The sequence below is a fragment of the Gastrolobium bilobum genome, unplaced genomic scaffold (genome assembly GCF_033153095.1).
Source record: "Gastrolobium bilobum isolate Gb01-03AN ecotype WA unplaced genomic scaffold, APGP_CSIRO_Gbil_v1 utg19567, whole genome shotgun sequence".
Classification (NCBI taxonomy): domain Eukaryota; kingdom Viridiplantae; phylum Streptophyta; class Magnoliopsida; order Fabales; family Fabaceae; genus Gastrolobium; species Gastrolobium bilobum.
This window is the reverse complement of record NW_026897080.1, coordinates 35,989-52,057: the sequence shown is the minus strand read 5'-3', so window position 1 is coordinate 52,057 and position 16,069 is coordinate 35,989. Positions and strand designations below refer to the sequence as shown.

The following is a 16,069-nucleotide window of genomic DNA, read 5'->3' as shown; positions in this document are numbered from 1 at the left end:
CTCAAAGATTAGTATAGTTGTTTTTTTTTTTTTTTTTGTAATAATTAGTGTAGTTGCTTTGATTCTGTTCATATGCATTTGTTGCAATGTAAGCAAAAAAATGACTTATACATGCTTATTTGATTAAGTTGCATTCAAATCCCGTTCAGACAACATTTTTTTTTCCTTAAAAAAATTTAATCCAATCTTTTTTTTTGCTGATACTATGATTTTTGGGTGTTAACATATTAGTGTTACTTATTTAATGAGTTTTTGCCTTATGTATCGTAGGCACAAGGAACGAAAATCACATAAAAAATGACATATTTAATAAGTATTGAACTCATCCCTCCAATGATTGCTACGAAATGACACTGAATGAATAGCATTTTCATATTATAGGTAAAAGCTGATATTTTAAATCCATATTTGCTTGGTGTTATTGTTACCTTGATTTTGTTGATGAATATTATAGTTAGCAATAATTTGTACGTATTTTTTTTTATATTCCTTTCTCATGTTAACACGGTGTATTATAACGTATTATGGTGTATTATGATGTAGTTGTATGCAAAATTAATTATCCCTCATAATAGCAGATTTTTGTTTGTGGTTGATATTTGCAAAGCTCTGTGTCAATGCTGTAATTTTTTTCACCTGAAATATAGAACAAAATAACAACACAGTTTTTTGTTTTTTGTAAGTGCGATTAACCAACCACGACGGATGACAAAAATTTTGATCTTTTTTACCCGTGCATCGCACGGGTTAATATAGTAGTATTGCTTCTAAGGTAAGTACTTCTTTAATAGATTCGCTTAAACAAGGATATAACTACCAAACAGGAATACTAAGGAGTGTTTAAAGATAATTAAAAGTAATTCATAATTTATTCTTTTTATATTTATTTTTAAATATTTAAACGATTAATGATTTAATAAAAAAATTAAATATATCCTCCGATTTATTGATTATCCGATCAATTTGGTTTGAAAACATTATCGGATTCATTATAAGAGGTGGCTCTCCTAAAATTATTTTGTCATTTCATAAAATTTTGGTGCGCATATGTGTGTGTGAGAGAGAAGGTAAATTGATTTAAGGTTAAGAAATCAAAAGGTTATTTGAAGCTGATGGAGCAAGTCAATAACTAGATGCCAGTAGCTTAATTTAAAGTAATGGGGCCGTTGGAAAGTTATACATGATAATACCAAATTCGAATGCTGTTAAAACAAAACAAAGCATTGGCTAGAAAACAAGCAAGCTTCATGATCAAAAGCAATACAACAAGATATACGCTCTACCTCCAACTAAAGCAGGCACGTCATAGTAAAATTGTATTTCCAAATTTTGGCATTATGCCTGTGTCGCTGCTTAATCAACTTGACAACTTTTGCTCAATTACACTGCAATTTTACATCAAATAAATAAATAAATTCCCAAACATCATTTTGACTATTGTTTTAAGAAATATTTGTAGGGTTAGGATTAAGATTGGAAAAAACGAATCAACTCGTCGGGTTGGCTTTAACTCGCCAAAAATGAGCCGGATTAGATTGTAAAAAATGAGCTGCCAACCCGACTCGAGCCAGCTCGTGAAAAAGTGAACTAACCCGCGGGTCAAACGAGCCAGCTCGCGGGTTGAGTTTTTTTTTTTAAATTATAAAATATAATATACAAAAATGGACAAAACTCACACATGCTGTCATCATTTTTCTTCCTTCTCTAAACCTAAGTCCTTAATCTTCTCACATCCCTGTCATTTTTATATTGTTAGGCTATGCTGACTTTATTTGGTTCAAATATCTTACTCACTTAGTAAGAAGTGGTTATGATTGTTTCTTGATGTTGATGCAAATTTGTTGTGAAGAAAATTCGAAACTAAAATATTTTGCTTTTATTTCTCATTTTGTAACCCTTTGTTTAAATTTATGGAAGCCACATAGCTGGTGCATTAATACTACAGGGTCACTTAAATAGGCTGAAAATGAGTCAACCCGCGAGCCAATTTTCGAGCCAACTTGCAAGCTATTTTTTCAAACCAACCCACGAGTCATATTTTTGAGCCAACCCGCGAGCTAACCCTAACCCGACTCGAGTCGGGTTGGGTTTGGGTTTTCTGGCTCATTTTTTTTTCGAGCCAACCCTAGCCCGGCTCTTTTTTTCGGGTTGCATGCGAGTTGGGTCGGGCCGAACCGGGTTAGCCTGTTTTGCCAACTCTAGTTAGGATAGCTTTATACCGGTTTAAATTACATTTTTAATCTTGGTCGTTGATCTTATTTATATCAAACGGTTCTGATTTATTATATATTTGAGTCATTACAGATAAGCAAATCAATGATTAAAATTTGATATAAAATTTTTTATTCTTATACCGGCAGAAAAATAACTGTCTTTGTATTTGTAATATTAATAAACAATCAAATACGTTAGATGTGCAAAAGAATATATTTTTTTTTAGAGATATTTTAATCGGTTCATCGTTTCACGACTAGTCCGATTTTGGGCAGGTCATGGGATTAAGGCTTTAAACACTTCCAAATATGATATGAAGATGATCGAACATATGTTCTCACCTCCACATGCTCAACTCCCTGACGTCAACTGAGCTAACTATATATACTTTGGATTCTGCTCTGATCTGTTCCCACTGCAGGATAGACAATAGATGGCCGGTCTTTATTTTATTTTATTTTTTAGACAATGACCCCAATTTTAACATTGGCTTTTTGTATGTTTTTGACTTGTTAACATATATATAAACCCAAGGGTTTTCGCATTTGGTATCAAGAGTTTATAAACTGAACTCTTGTGTGAGATTCTTTATCAAGTCCGATTTTGGGCAGGTCATGGGATTGAGGCTTTAAACACTCCCAAAGATGGTATTGGAGATGATCGAACATATATTCTCACCTTTACATGCTCAACTCTTTGACCTCAACTGAGCTACTATATATACTTTGGATTCTGCTCTGATCTGTTCCCGCTGCAGGGAAAGACAATAGATGGCCGGTCTTTATTTTTCTTTATTTTTAGACAATGACCCCAATTTTAACATTGGCTTTTTGTATGTTTTTGACTTGTTAACATTTATATAAACCCAAGGGTTTTCGCATTTGGTATCAAGAGTTTATAAACTGAACTCTTGTGTGAGATTCTCTATCAAGGGGATAAGGCATAGAAAATGGCATCCTTTGCTACACATAAATGTTTTGATATCGCAAATAATAATGCTTCGGTCTTTTTCTTTCTTCTCTTCTCTCTGGCCATGATTTACATGCATGTAGCTCATGGGGTTGAAGATAAGCCAATATTATTCATATTTGGAGACTCCACTTTTGATGTTGGAACCAACAATTTTCTTAGGTCTAAAGCAAAGGCCAACTTCCCCTACAATGGGATTGATTTTCCACATTCAGTTCCTACTGGAAGGTTCAGCAATGGCTTTAACACTGCTGACCAAATTGGTAAATGCATTTGAAGAATGAATTTTCATATAAATTGTATGGAATTGTACGTTTATATGTTTTTATTGAGTTACTTTGCATTATTTTCTTCTGTGGAAACTAGCGAGACAATTTGGTTATCAGAAGAGTCCACCACCATTTTTGGCTTTGGAAAAGCTTCAATACAGTTTCAAGAGGAACATTCTGCATGGTGTAAATTTTGCGTCTGGAGGATCTGGAATTCTTAGACAAACAGGGTTCAATCAATCGGTAATTAGTACTAACATTTCTTTGCTTTTCCCTAATTGTAATAATCTAGAGTAGAGTAGGCTTGATAAATGGTGAAAATTTATTTTAAAAAAAGGATGAATCATGAAACTTATTTTAATAAAGATATGTTCAATTAGTGTAATCATGAATCAGCAGAGGATAAGGAAAAAAATATGTTATAGATTTAAATCTCAGTGTCATTATCGAAAAATATTTGTAACTTCATTACAAATTTCTATACACAAAAAATAAATGTTATATGTAACGGAAATGTTATTCTCCTCCGCAGGAATAGTGAACAGTATTTCATGAGAGGTCGATGTTTGAGTTTTTATTTTTTGTTGTTTTTAAACATAAATGGTGGGACCCACATACATTTGTATTTGATGGAAAATGGTCTTGTCAACAGCAGCTAGGAATGTAAATAGGCTAGGCTAGATTTTGGCTTAAATAGGTCAGGCCTGTGTCAAAAACACTGGGTCTGTCCTGACCTATTAGCCTGTGTATGCCCTAAATTAAAAGTCTGACCTGACCTATATTTAAAAATTAAAAGTCTTGGCCTAGGCCTGTTAGCCTGTTAAACATTCAACTAATATTACTTTATTATTCAAAATTATTAAAATAATAATTTTATTTATTTTATTTAAAATAAATAATATGATATAAGCTGGCTTGTAGGCTTATAGGCCTGACATGTACAAAAAAAGCCTATAGTCTATTTTCTAAATAGGTTTTTTTAAATACCTAGGCCTATTCTATTTTAATATTTATAATAAGCCAAGTCTGACCTAATATAGGCTAGACCGTAGGTCCCTGTAGGTCGACCTAGTTCATTTACACCCCTAACAACAGTATAAGAAAATTAATTCCCTTTATTTAAACTCCTTACCTTATATTTTCACTTTTTTTTTTGGTACAAATATTTTTACTTAACTTACTAAACGTGAGATAATTTGTGCACTAATATGGTTTAAATCTACAATATCATGAAAAGTATCCTTTATTATTAACCCATGCACTTCTCTTAACTTGAAATTGTAAATGTAAATGTAAAGAGAAATGTAGTTGGCAGCTGAGCTCCCAAGGGATTGCTTAGTGCAGGGATCAAACCCTGCCTCAAGCAGTTTCTTGGAAAATCTTTGGGGGCCAGAGGATAAGCCAAAAATCTTCAGTTGGGGGATTAGTCTCGTCCTTTCTCCGGTTGCGAAGCTTAGTGCACCCACTGTTACAATGAGGGGCTAGTCCAAACGGGCCGTACCCCGAGAGCATGGTGCTCGGAAAAGGTTGAATGGGGATGCCTCCTGGCAATGTACCAAAAAAAAAAAAAAAATGTTGATGGTAACAATCTCAATGTACTTATGTAGGTATAAATAATAAATTTTTTGAATCTTCAGAGAGTCTTAATTATTATTTATTTTTTTTATATTTGCTACTATAATATATGTATAATTAATTAAAAACAACTAAACTGGGAGGGAATCATATCTTTGTAGGGAGAAGTGGTTTACCTTGAAAAGCAAGTGCAACAATTTGCATTGGTCCGTGGAAATATCAGAGAGATATTGGGGCCAGCAAAAGCTGCTTGTTTTGTTTCGAAGGCTTTGTTTCTCATCAGCGTTGGAAGCAACGACCTCTTCGATTTTGCAGGAAATGACAGTGGCATTCATATGGGCCAGGAAGAATATTTGGCTATTATACAACTCAACTATTACTCTCATATAGTGGTATGTTCGTAATTTTCTTTAAGTTTTGCACCACACAATTACACAAGTACTTACTCCTTTGCCAAAAAAAATATGAGTGAAAATAATTATAAGAATAAAAATAGTATAAAAGTATTACTTTGTATCATGTGCCTAGTACTTGATACAACGGAAGCACTGAAAATATTTTCGAAAAACAAACTGTGATTATATTAAGCAAAACTATACCAGAAAATTAAAAGTAATAAATCAAGGTTTAGTGTTTCTCTATAAGATAAAATTATCTTCAACTTTTGGGAGATAAATTTTATGTCACATTTTCCCTTAAAAAAAATTAGAAAATATTTTATTTAATTTATCATTAGAGGATTTATATGTGAAAGATAATATTATTCTATGAAAATAATGTATATATGAAAGACATTGTTCATTTATTGGGAATAATGCTTGTGAATTGCAGAAACTGTATGAGTTAGGGGCTCGGAAATTCGGCATTCTTAGTGTTCCACCCATAGGGTGCTGTCCCGCTTTGAGTTTTGCCAATGGAGGGAACTGTGTGACACCACTGAATGATTTGGCTGTTGCTTTCTACTCAGCAATTCGTGATCTTCTGCGAAAGTTGAGTTCGGAGTTGGAAGATTTGGAGTACTCACTAGCCAACACTTTTGCAATGACCATGACCTTGTTAAACGATCCATTGGCCTTCGGTAAGAACCATATAATAATTTAATAATAATATACAACATTTAGAAACTTCGAAGACATTATTTTTATTTTTAATTTCAATTTCGTGATACGAGAAATGCCAATAACACTCTTTTCAACACACTTTATACTATTGAATAAATTTTATATGAGTTTCATTAAATAACTAGACTCATTATTATAATTTGGTAGAATTCACATGAAACTCACCCAATAATTAAAAAAAATGTTAAAACAAGTGTGTTGTTAATGTTACTCACATGACTTGTATCATTCAATGTGTAGATAATTATTTACTTAATTAAATTTGTCTAAGGAACTTAAATAATATTATACACTAGGTATTGTATTGAGAGGATTAAATTATAACAAAATAAACTTATGAGAGGGAGAAGAGTTATTTTTATTTTATTGCATAACTCATATGTCAATGCACGAACAAAGAAAAACAGAATGAGGTTGTGTATGAATTATTTTAATTTTGTTTTAATCATGTTCAAAATGTTTTAGGGTTGAAGGACACAAAGTCAGCATGTTGCGGAAGTGGAAAATTCAATGGAGAGGGTCCATGCATAAAAGCCCCGAACACCAATCTTTGTTTGGATCGTAGGGATCACTTGTTTTGGGATTTGTTTCATCCAACTGAGACAGCTACGGGGTTGGCAGCTAAGACTCTATTTGAGGGAGGGAATGAGTTTGTGATTCCAGTGAATTTCAGTCAATTAATTAGTTCGTATTAATCATGTCTATGGGATAATATCCAATTACTAGAAATTTAAATCAACCAGGGCATCTTTCAATGCTTATATGTTGAGAATAATTATCATGCATTATTTAATGATATGAAGATTGAATCGCAAAATTGTCTCATTTGTGTTCGTCATAAGAGTCGTATACAAAAAAAAAAAAAAAAAGAGTTGCTATTTATAATTAGCATCCTGTGACTAATTTTTAGCAAAATTTGTAGTTTATAATTTTTATTAAAGTTTATAATTTTCTGCAAACCAAAAATAATTACAGTGTAGTCTCTTGTTTGTGTTATTACATTTGCTGATCCCTTAATTGGATTAGAGTGGTTTGGCACGTGAAATTAAAAAATCCCACTCTGAATTTTTTTTTTCCCATAAAAATGTTGTTATAATAAAATATCGTTTTAAGAAATATTGCAAACACTTACTGGTTTGAAATAATGTTTCAAAGGCATCTCAAATGAAGTAATCCCTATTACAATGGTACAGAATAAATTGTAAAATATATAATAATGCAAATAATGTTTTTAGTGAATAATAACTACGCAGCATTGAAAAGTTGAAGAAATGTATAAAAATAAAATAAAAAATTGAAGAATACTTTTGGTCTTTGCCCCAAACGATTGATTATATTGAATGTGAGACTTAATTCTAATCATTAACTAATGTGTATACTTCTGATTCTTATAAGGTTTTTATAAAATAGTGGCGAGCCACGTTGGGGCAAGAGGGGCCTTGGAAGAGACTAAATTTCAAAAATTAGCCACAGTTTCAACGTGACTACAAGGTGGCTAGTTTGCAAGATTACTTTTGAAACATTAGCCACGTTTTAACGTGGCTAAATAAACGTGGCCCAGGCTAGATTGCGACGCTGGCTCCACCACCATTATAAAAGTTTTTCTACCATTTTTTGTACAGGTGACTTTTGTGAAAGGATGCTAAAGAACACCAACATATTATGCATAAAGCTATATGAAAACGTTATCCCTAATACAAATTGATGAAGCAAATTAATTGGAAAAACTATTTTTGAATGAGTACAAACTAGTATATATAAGAACCAGCTGCACAAGATACAAACGTCCAGTATTGGCGGGAATAGTAAAACTAACACAACTGCGTTCGATTACATAACAAATCCATGCAGTTGCTGAAGCTAAATATTTACACATGCATAAATACATTGTAACTGATATATTAATCAATAGCCCCTCTCTAGTTAGGAGGTGAATATCTTTAATTCCCAACTTGGTTAAATGGGTATGAAACTGAGTGCGGTGTAAAGCTTTAGTCAGTAAATCAGTTAGATGAGCTGCGGACCGAATGTGAAGAAGATGAACAAGGCCTTGATGAATCTTTTCCCTGACAATGTGACAATCTGTATCAATGTGCTTGCTACTTTCATGAAATGCAGGGTTGTAGCCAAGTAAATGGTTGAGTTGTTGTCACAAAACAATGATATAGGATGTGATAGAGGCATGGAAAGATCTTTGAATAAGTAGGAGAGCCACTGAAGCTCACAAACCAGACTTGCAAGACTTCGATATTCAACTTCGGAAGAGCTTTGAGAAATTGTATTCTTCTTCTTGGATTTCCAGGAAACTAGAATCGCGCCTAATAAAATACAAAAACCTGATAAGGAGCGTCTGATGTTTATGCAACATGCCCAGTCCGAATCAGAGAAAGCAAATGGATGAAGATTGTTATCAAATGGAAAGAATGAACCTTTACTAGGTGAACCTTTGATATATCGAAGCACTCTGATGGTAGCTTTGTAGTGAACATCCATTGCATTAGCCATGAATTGACTAAGTTATTGAACTGGAAATGATATGTCAGGTCTTGAGTTGGTGAGGTAAAGTAACCAGCCAACAAGCCTTCTATAAGTTATTGCATCATAAAAAGGGGTGCCTTGTTCTTTCTATACGTAGCTTGAGAGAGGAATCCATTGGTGTCATAGCTGACTTAGCAGCAAGGAAACCCAAATCAGACAACAACTCTAATGCAAACTTTCGTTGGTTGAGAATGACACGTGATTTTGAACGAGCAACCTCAAGTCCCAAGAAAAATCGAAGAGAACCTAAGTCTTTTATCTTAAAAAGATGGTCTAGGTGACGTTTAATGATGGCCCTTAATCCACTGTGTATTAAGGGCCAAATTGAGCAAGTAATTAATCTAAATTCAGCCAAAATACATGAAAAGTGTAATTTAATTGCTGATTTATTCTCAAAAATACTTTCATGAAATTTTTGTGTCTTGTAGAAATTTTTGTGATTGAAAAATACCAATAGTAGAAATGATTGGGCGAAGAAGTTTGACGATGCGTTGTGGGCATATCGGACAGCCTTCAAGACTCCCCCATAAGTATATCACCATTCCAATTGGTATATGGTAAGTCTTATCACCTTCTTGTTGAATTAGAACATAAAGCCATATGGGCAACTAAATTTCTTAATTTTGATTTGAAAACTGCTGATGAGAAAAGATTGTTGCAATTACATAAGCTTAATGAGTTTAGGTTGGCTGCGTATGAGAATGCTAAAATCTATAAGGAAAAGACAAATAGATGGCATGATAAGAAGATCATCCTGAAATACTTTGAGCCGGGACAACAGGTATTACTCTACAATTCTCGTCAGAAGTTGTTCTCAGGTAAACTTAAGTCTCGCTAGTTGTGACCCTTTTTCATCAAACAGGTATTTTCTTATGGTATTGTTGAAATTTCTCCAATTGATACTAATGATTTTTTCAAGGTTAATGGATGTATGTTGAAGCTATATCATGGAGGCCAAGTTGATACGGACCAAAGATCTGTCCCCCTTTCTTCACCTAAGGATTAGACTACTCATGTAAAGCTCGGGACGTAAAACAAACGCTAATTGAGAGATAACCCAATGAGTTTTCCTATTTCGTGTCTTCTATTTTATTTTAATTCTTTTTTTTTTATTTTGAGTAAGAAATTATGTATTTTGGTGTAGGACTCTGATTGTGAAAAATTCAGGTGAATGAAATCAACAGTGGAAGGTGACGTTGAAAGCATTATCATGGCGAAGAAATGATTGGGCGAAGAAGTTTAACGATGCGTTGTGGGCATATCGGACAGCCTTCAAGACTCCCCCATAAGTATGTCACCATTCCAATTGGTATATGGTAAGTCTTATCACCTTCTTGTTGAATTAGAACATAAAGCCATATGAGCAACTAAATTTCTTAATTTTGATTTGAAAACTGCTGATGAGAAAAGATTGTTGCAATTACATAAGCTTAATGAGTTTAGGTTGGCTGCGTGTGAGAATGCTAAAATCTATAAGGAAAAGACAAATAGATGGCATGATAAGAAGATCATCCTAAAATACTTTGAGCCGGGACAACAGGTATTACTCTACAATTCTCGTCAGAAGTTGTTCTCAGGTTAACTTAAGTCTCGCTAGTTGTGACCCTTTTTCATCAAACAGGTATTTTCTTATGGTATTGTTGAAATTTCTCCAATTGATACTAATGATTCTTTCAAGGTTAATGGATGTATGTTGAAGCTATACCATGGAGGCCAAGTTGATACGGACCAAAGATCTGTCTCCCTTTTTTCACCTAAGGATTAGACTACTCATGTAAAGCTCGGGACGTAAAACAAAAGCAAATTGAGAGATAACCCAATGAGTTTTCCTATTTCGTGTCTTCTATTTTATTTTAATTCTTTTTTTTATGTTAGGGTAATTTTTAATTTTGAGTAAGAAATTATGTATTTTGGTGTAGGACTCTGGTTGTGAAAAATTCAGGTGAATGAAATCAACAGTTGAAGGTGACGTTGAAAGCATTATCATGACACAAAAGCGCCTGCAATTTAAACTTTCGATAAGTATGTGCAAAGAACGCATTTTGCCTCTTTGTGCGCGAAAAAGCAATTGATCGTTGATGCTCGTGGCACCGATTCTTGCGGAAACAATGCCACCAAATTGAAAGTTTGATAATTTCATGCTTTTTGTGCGAAATCTTCCTCAATATCTAGCGCAACATGCGCCACCAAATAGCAAAATCAGGGCGCTTAAAGCACCGAAACTTATTTGCAAAAGTGGTGCTTTATGCATCATTTTATTAGTCGTCTTGGCGTTTTGTGCGTTATAATACCTGATGTGTATAAGGTGTAATTAAATTTTTATAAGATAATACCATTTGGTATTTGATAATATACTGTATAGTACTAAATAGAATAAAAATAAATATTTTTGACAAAATATTCTTTAATAAAGAATTTAAATAATTCTTTCAAATATGTCATATGATATTTAATTTTATAAAAATCTTCAATATTTTAAAATTAATGTATTGAAAATTTAATTTTTATTTTAATATATTATATTAAAATAATATATTAAATTTTTAAGAATTACACTGGTAAATTATGTTAATACATCAATCCCTTATCCGGGCTAATCCCACTCTTTAAGTCTAATTAAATTATATACTATTTTAATATATTAAAAAGTTCTGCTATATAAGCTTATGGGGAGATGTTATACGCAATGTTATTAGAACCAGACCGGTCATTGACCCGGTCGAGGTACCGGGTCACTGAGTCAATGGTTCAACCGGTGGGTCACTGGTTGAACCGCATGAACCAGATATATATATATATATATATATATATATATATATATATATATATAAATTTATATTATATACATAATTATATAATAAATGGGGAAAATATTTATGCAGTTACTGCAGATAAGTTATCTGCATTTATTCTTAAAACGACGTCGTTTTGGTATTGAAATCTTAAAAAATCATAAATATAAAGACTATCATAACCTTGAAATAAATTAAAATTACAAAAACACCATGATTTCTGCCCCAAATCGACGTCGTATTGGGCTTACTGTAGATAACTTATCTGCAGTAACTGCAGAAAAAGCGAACCCATAATAAATATATTAAATGGTGCCATCTACACAATAACTTGAAGTAGTTTAGTGGTATTTGTTATGTTCTGTATCCTTAATGCAAGGGGTTTGAACCACATTACATGCAATTTTTGAAATAATTAAAATAATTCTCTTAACTTAAAAGTTATATAATAAATATATTAAATGGTGTAAATTATTCAACATGTGATGGTGGCGTAGTTGTAGAAAACGGCTCTCCTCACTCTAAGGTACTGGTTGAACCGCGGTTTATGACCGGGTCACTGGGTCAATGCCGGGTCGATTACTTAAGCGGTCCAATGTAGTAACCGAACCGATTGATGGGCCAGTTTCTGGGGCCAACCGGTCCGGCCGGTCCGATTTTAATAACACTGATTATACTTTCTACCTATTTTTTCTTTTTTCTTAGTACATGTTATTACTAAATCTTAACCGTTAATTTTCGTCAATTTAGCGATTATAATTTATAGAGTCGTACTTATTAATTAATTATTAATTTATAATAAATTATAAATTGACAGAAATCAACGGTTAAAATTTGTTAATAACAGGTAATAAAAAAATTAGATAATAAATATAACTTTTTCCAAACTTATATCATACGATGACGATGTCAAATAACTAAAAATGTCATAAAATATCATATAAGCATATATTATCATGTTTTATATATGATACCAAATAGCTCATAATTTCCTTTCATCTTTTAATTATTTTTACTTTTTACCATAAACCCCTTTCCTTCTTCTTCTTCACTCCTAACCAACAAAACCTCAAACCCCAACCTTCACCGGAAACCACTCCTCACCACCGTCATAACCGCCGCGACAAACCACCATAACCGGACAAGCACCACCGTTCTTCGACCCGCCGGTAACCACCATGGTTACCGCCATATCTTCGAACCAAAACCTCCAAAGACCCAACCTGTCTTCCCCACCTCACCAATCTTCCACTAAGCTTCCCCATCTCACCAATCTTCCACAAACCCCTATCGGTTAGACACCTTATTTCACCAACCACCTTGACAGCCATCTTCTCCATAGCCACCATCGGCCCAGAGCTCCCACCCAGACCCACACCGACCACCAGTTACAACTCCTCATCTCAACCACCATAAGCGAACAACCTTCCACCGCCGCACAAAACCGAGGCACAACACCACTGGCAGCCTTCTTCTTCTGCCAAACTCACAGAAGCCTTCTTCTTCTGCCAAACTCACAGAACCACCGACCATTTCACCCACTCCAACGAACACCCACAGGTGACCCAACCCTCTCACTTTCTTTTATTCTTCTTAGGCTAGATACCTCAGCCATATCCACCGCCGAAAAACCACGGGTTCCCTTCGCCCAAACCACCATATTCAAAATACCCATTACCATCAACGAACCACTAAAGACCCAACCGCCCAATCTTCACCAACCACAAACACCCACTGCACCATCTTCACCGTCGCTGGTCACCATTGTTCCTCTTCTCGCTCATTCTTGAGTTATTCACCACTGAGAGTTAATTGTTGATTCTAATTATTCTGCATCTTCTCCACATATGGGCAAAGATAAGGTAAATGTATTTCATTTTAGAGTATAGACATGCTACATACATTGCATGAACAACAATTCATTACACCAGCAAATCTTAACATAACCATATTTTAAATTTCACTCCAGCCTACTTGCAAGATATATACATACTAGAAACACAACAATAATGGATCGAGCAAACACCCTAGCACACCTACACACATGCATCATTTCCTTCTCAATCCTTTCAAAGTCTGCCTGCATCTTCAATGATATGTCTTCAATCTTTATACAGTGCTCATTAATCTTCTTTTTGTGGTTATTCACCTCCAGGTGCAGTTCATCATTGAGCTTCATGTCTAAAAAGTTCAACTTGAACTCCATTTCAGCTGCATTCAACTCCAGCTTGTTAATTGTCCAATCTTCCAGCTCCATGGTATCATATGTAGCATCATCCACCCATGTAAAAAAGTTACAGTGTGACTTCTTTTCCTAAACCATATTCAACTATACAGTTAATAACATTGACATTACAAAAATAACGCATGAAAAAATCAACATCACCTTGAAGTTGGGGTCTTGGAGGTTGAATTTGGTTAAGGCTACTGTTAGAAAATCTCAACCAGCCAAAACAACTGGCAAACTACTGTTATTTCTAACAGATGTATGATTGAACTCAAATGAGAAAAACATGCTCTTACTTCGTAGGTTCTTAAACATTATAAGCCAAACCATGCCACATACATCCAGCCCAACCAATCAATCAATTATTTTTTTATTGGGTCCATGTTAATCTTTTCCATTTAAAATAAAATAAAATTGAAGGGATTTATTTCTTCTGTTGGATATTCATTGTTTGTTCAAAAATAAGTATTTGGCATCGTCAAAGAAATTGAAATAAAAATTGTGCTATATTAATGAGCGATATTTTTAACTTTTTGATTTTCTGTTGAGATTTAAGTAACAATATATGTAGGATTTAGAAGTAAGATAAGCAATTTTCCAGTCTATAAAACAATATTCACACGATCTAATAATACCATAACCTACGATGAGTTAAGAAACCTTAAACATAAATATGCGAGGTATATTCTGATTACATTGAAAAGCAATATATATGCTATGAACGGAATGAAAATTGTAATGTACTGTTTTGAATTTATTTCGAATCAAACATACATACTTTTTGTCGATAATGAAATTTGAAGGCTCTGCGTGTCTTTGTGTCTTTCCCGCTTGAAGGTACTAAGAGCAAGTAGTTATTTTTGTAATGTTAATGTTATTAACTGTATAGTTGAATTTGGTTAATAACAATGACAAAAAGTATATTTATGTACAAGGGGAAATGGGAACAATGTATAAAGACTAAACTAAGAATGTCATGGTGTGAATTATGCAGAAGTTGATTGTGTTATGCATGACTAATATTAGCATGTACAAGGGGAAATGACATTGCTGATATGTTAATAGCAAATGGTGGCACTAGTGTTAACAGAACTTTAGTATGGACTAAAAAGGACCTCGATAAAAATGTTAGGGACCATACTGGTCCCCTTTGTTAAAACTGTTAGGGACCATACTGACCAACGTGTATGAGTCTCTCAAAACGACGTCGTTCCTCAACCCACGTGGCCTCCAGCATGTCACTTAACGTGACACATCATAACCGTCATTACACCGTGAGTTTTGGATTGACAGAAGGACTAACGTGGGTCCTGTTTCAGTTTGTTGAGGACTATCTAACGAGTTTATTTTTGTGAGGGATTAATTTGGACACTGAGTTTTTTGTCAGGGAGCAATTTGGGTCTTTACTCTTCATTTTAATTTCATATCTTATAGCAAGCACTTGGGTAATTTACTTTGGGTTTCTAGTTTTAAAATTTCAGTTTTTATTTTTGTTGAATTTTAGTATTTTTCGTTAGTTACTATTTTTGGGGGAAAGGTTATATTTATTACTTTTTTCTTATTACTTGTTATTATCAAATCTTAACCGTTGATTTCTGTAAATCTAACCGTTATAATTTATTGAGTCAAATTTATTAATTAATTATTAATTCTAATAAATTATAACTGTTAGATTGACAGAAATCAACGGTTAAAATTTGATAATTACAAATAATAATAATAAAATAATAATAACTATATCCTCTCTCTTTTTGTTAAATACTCTTAATTATACAGTCCAATGTATGTGACTAGAGTAACCACCTTGTAACTGGGTACATGGTCACCACATCCTGCATAAATATGAGTTACTTGGAATGCATATGGTGCTGACACGTTCCTTATGAATGGACATGAATACACTTTGGATACACATGAGTTCGTTGACATAATGTTGCGTGTTGTAAATGTTAATGGCTGCCCTTGTATTTGGTAATCTGAGTAGCAATTTGGGTTAACTAAAAATGTCTTTATTTTATTGGTCATCGCTTCCCTTGTATTTGGGTTAGCTAATTTGCATTGAATGTTCTTATTTTATTGGTTACCATTATCCTTTCATTGCTCAATATTGCATATGGTTATTGCTTCGGTGGTAACTACCACCCACTTGCTTTTAAATGCACCTAATTGCCATTAGCAATGCATGAACTCGAGTTACATTGATATTGGACTTGTGCAGCATTTTGTTGATTTCTATGTTTACCTATTCAACAATACTGAATTTGTATCTTCTAATTACCATTGGACCGATATACTCAGCAACTAAATAGTGTAAGTTCAAATTCTTACAAACCTGTGTGGTTTAATTGCTGGTTTTATATGTTC

General features: G+C 33.6%; 1 protein-coding gene across 1 annotated transcript; it reads left to right on the top strand.

The window, feature by feature from the left end:
- The first annotated feature begins 3,163 nt into the window (after positions 1-3,163).
- On the top strand, positions 3,164-6,843 carry LOC133303947 (GDSL esterase/lipase At5g55050-like). The gene is made up of 5 exons (XM_061503920.1): positions 3,164-3,446; positions 3,550-3,695; positions 5,189-5,419; positions 5,859-6,105; positions 6,614-6,843. Exons 1-5 carry the CDS (start codon positions 3,164-3,166, stop codon positions 6,841-6,843), a joined length of 1,137 nt encoding a protein of 378 aa, XP_061359904.1.
- The last annotated feature ends 9,226 nt before the right edge of the window (positions 6,844-16,069 follow it).

Coding starts and splice junctions, on each gene's coding strand:
- LOC133303947 (XM_061503920.1), top strand. CDS start 3,164: ATGGCATCCTTTGCTACACATAAATGTTTTGATATCGCAAATAATAAT. Junction 3,447..3,549: donor TAACACTGCTGACCAAATTG/GTAAATGCATTT, acceptor TGTGGAAACTAG/CGAGACAATTTGGTTATCAG. Junction 6,106..6,613: donor AAACGATCCATTGGCCTTCG/GTAAGAACCATA, acceptor AAAATGTTTTAG/GGTTGAAGGACACAAAGTCA.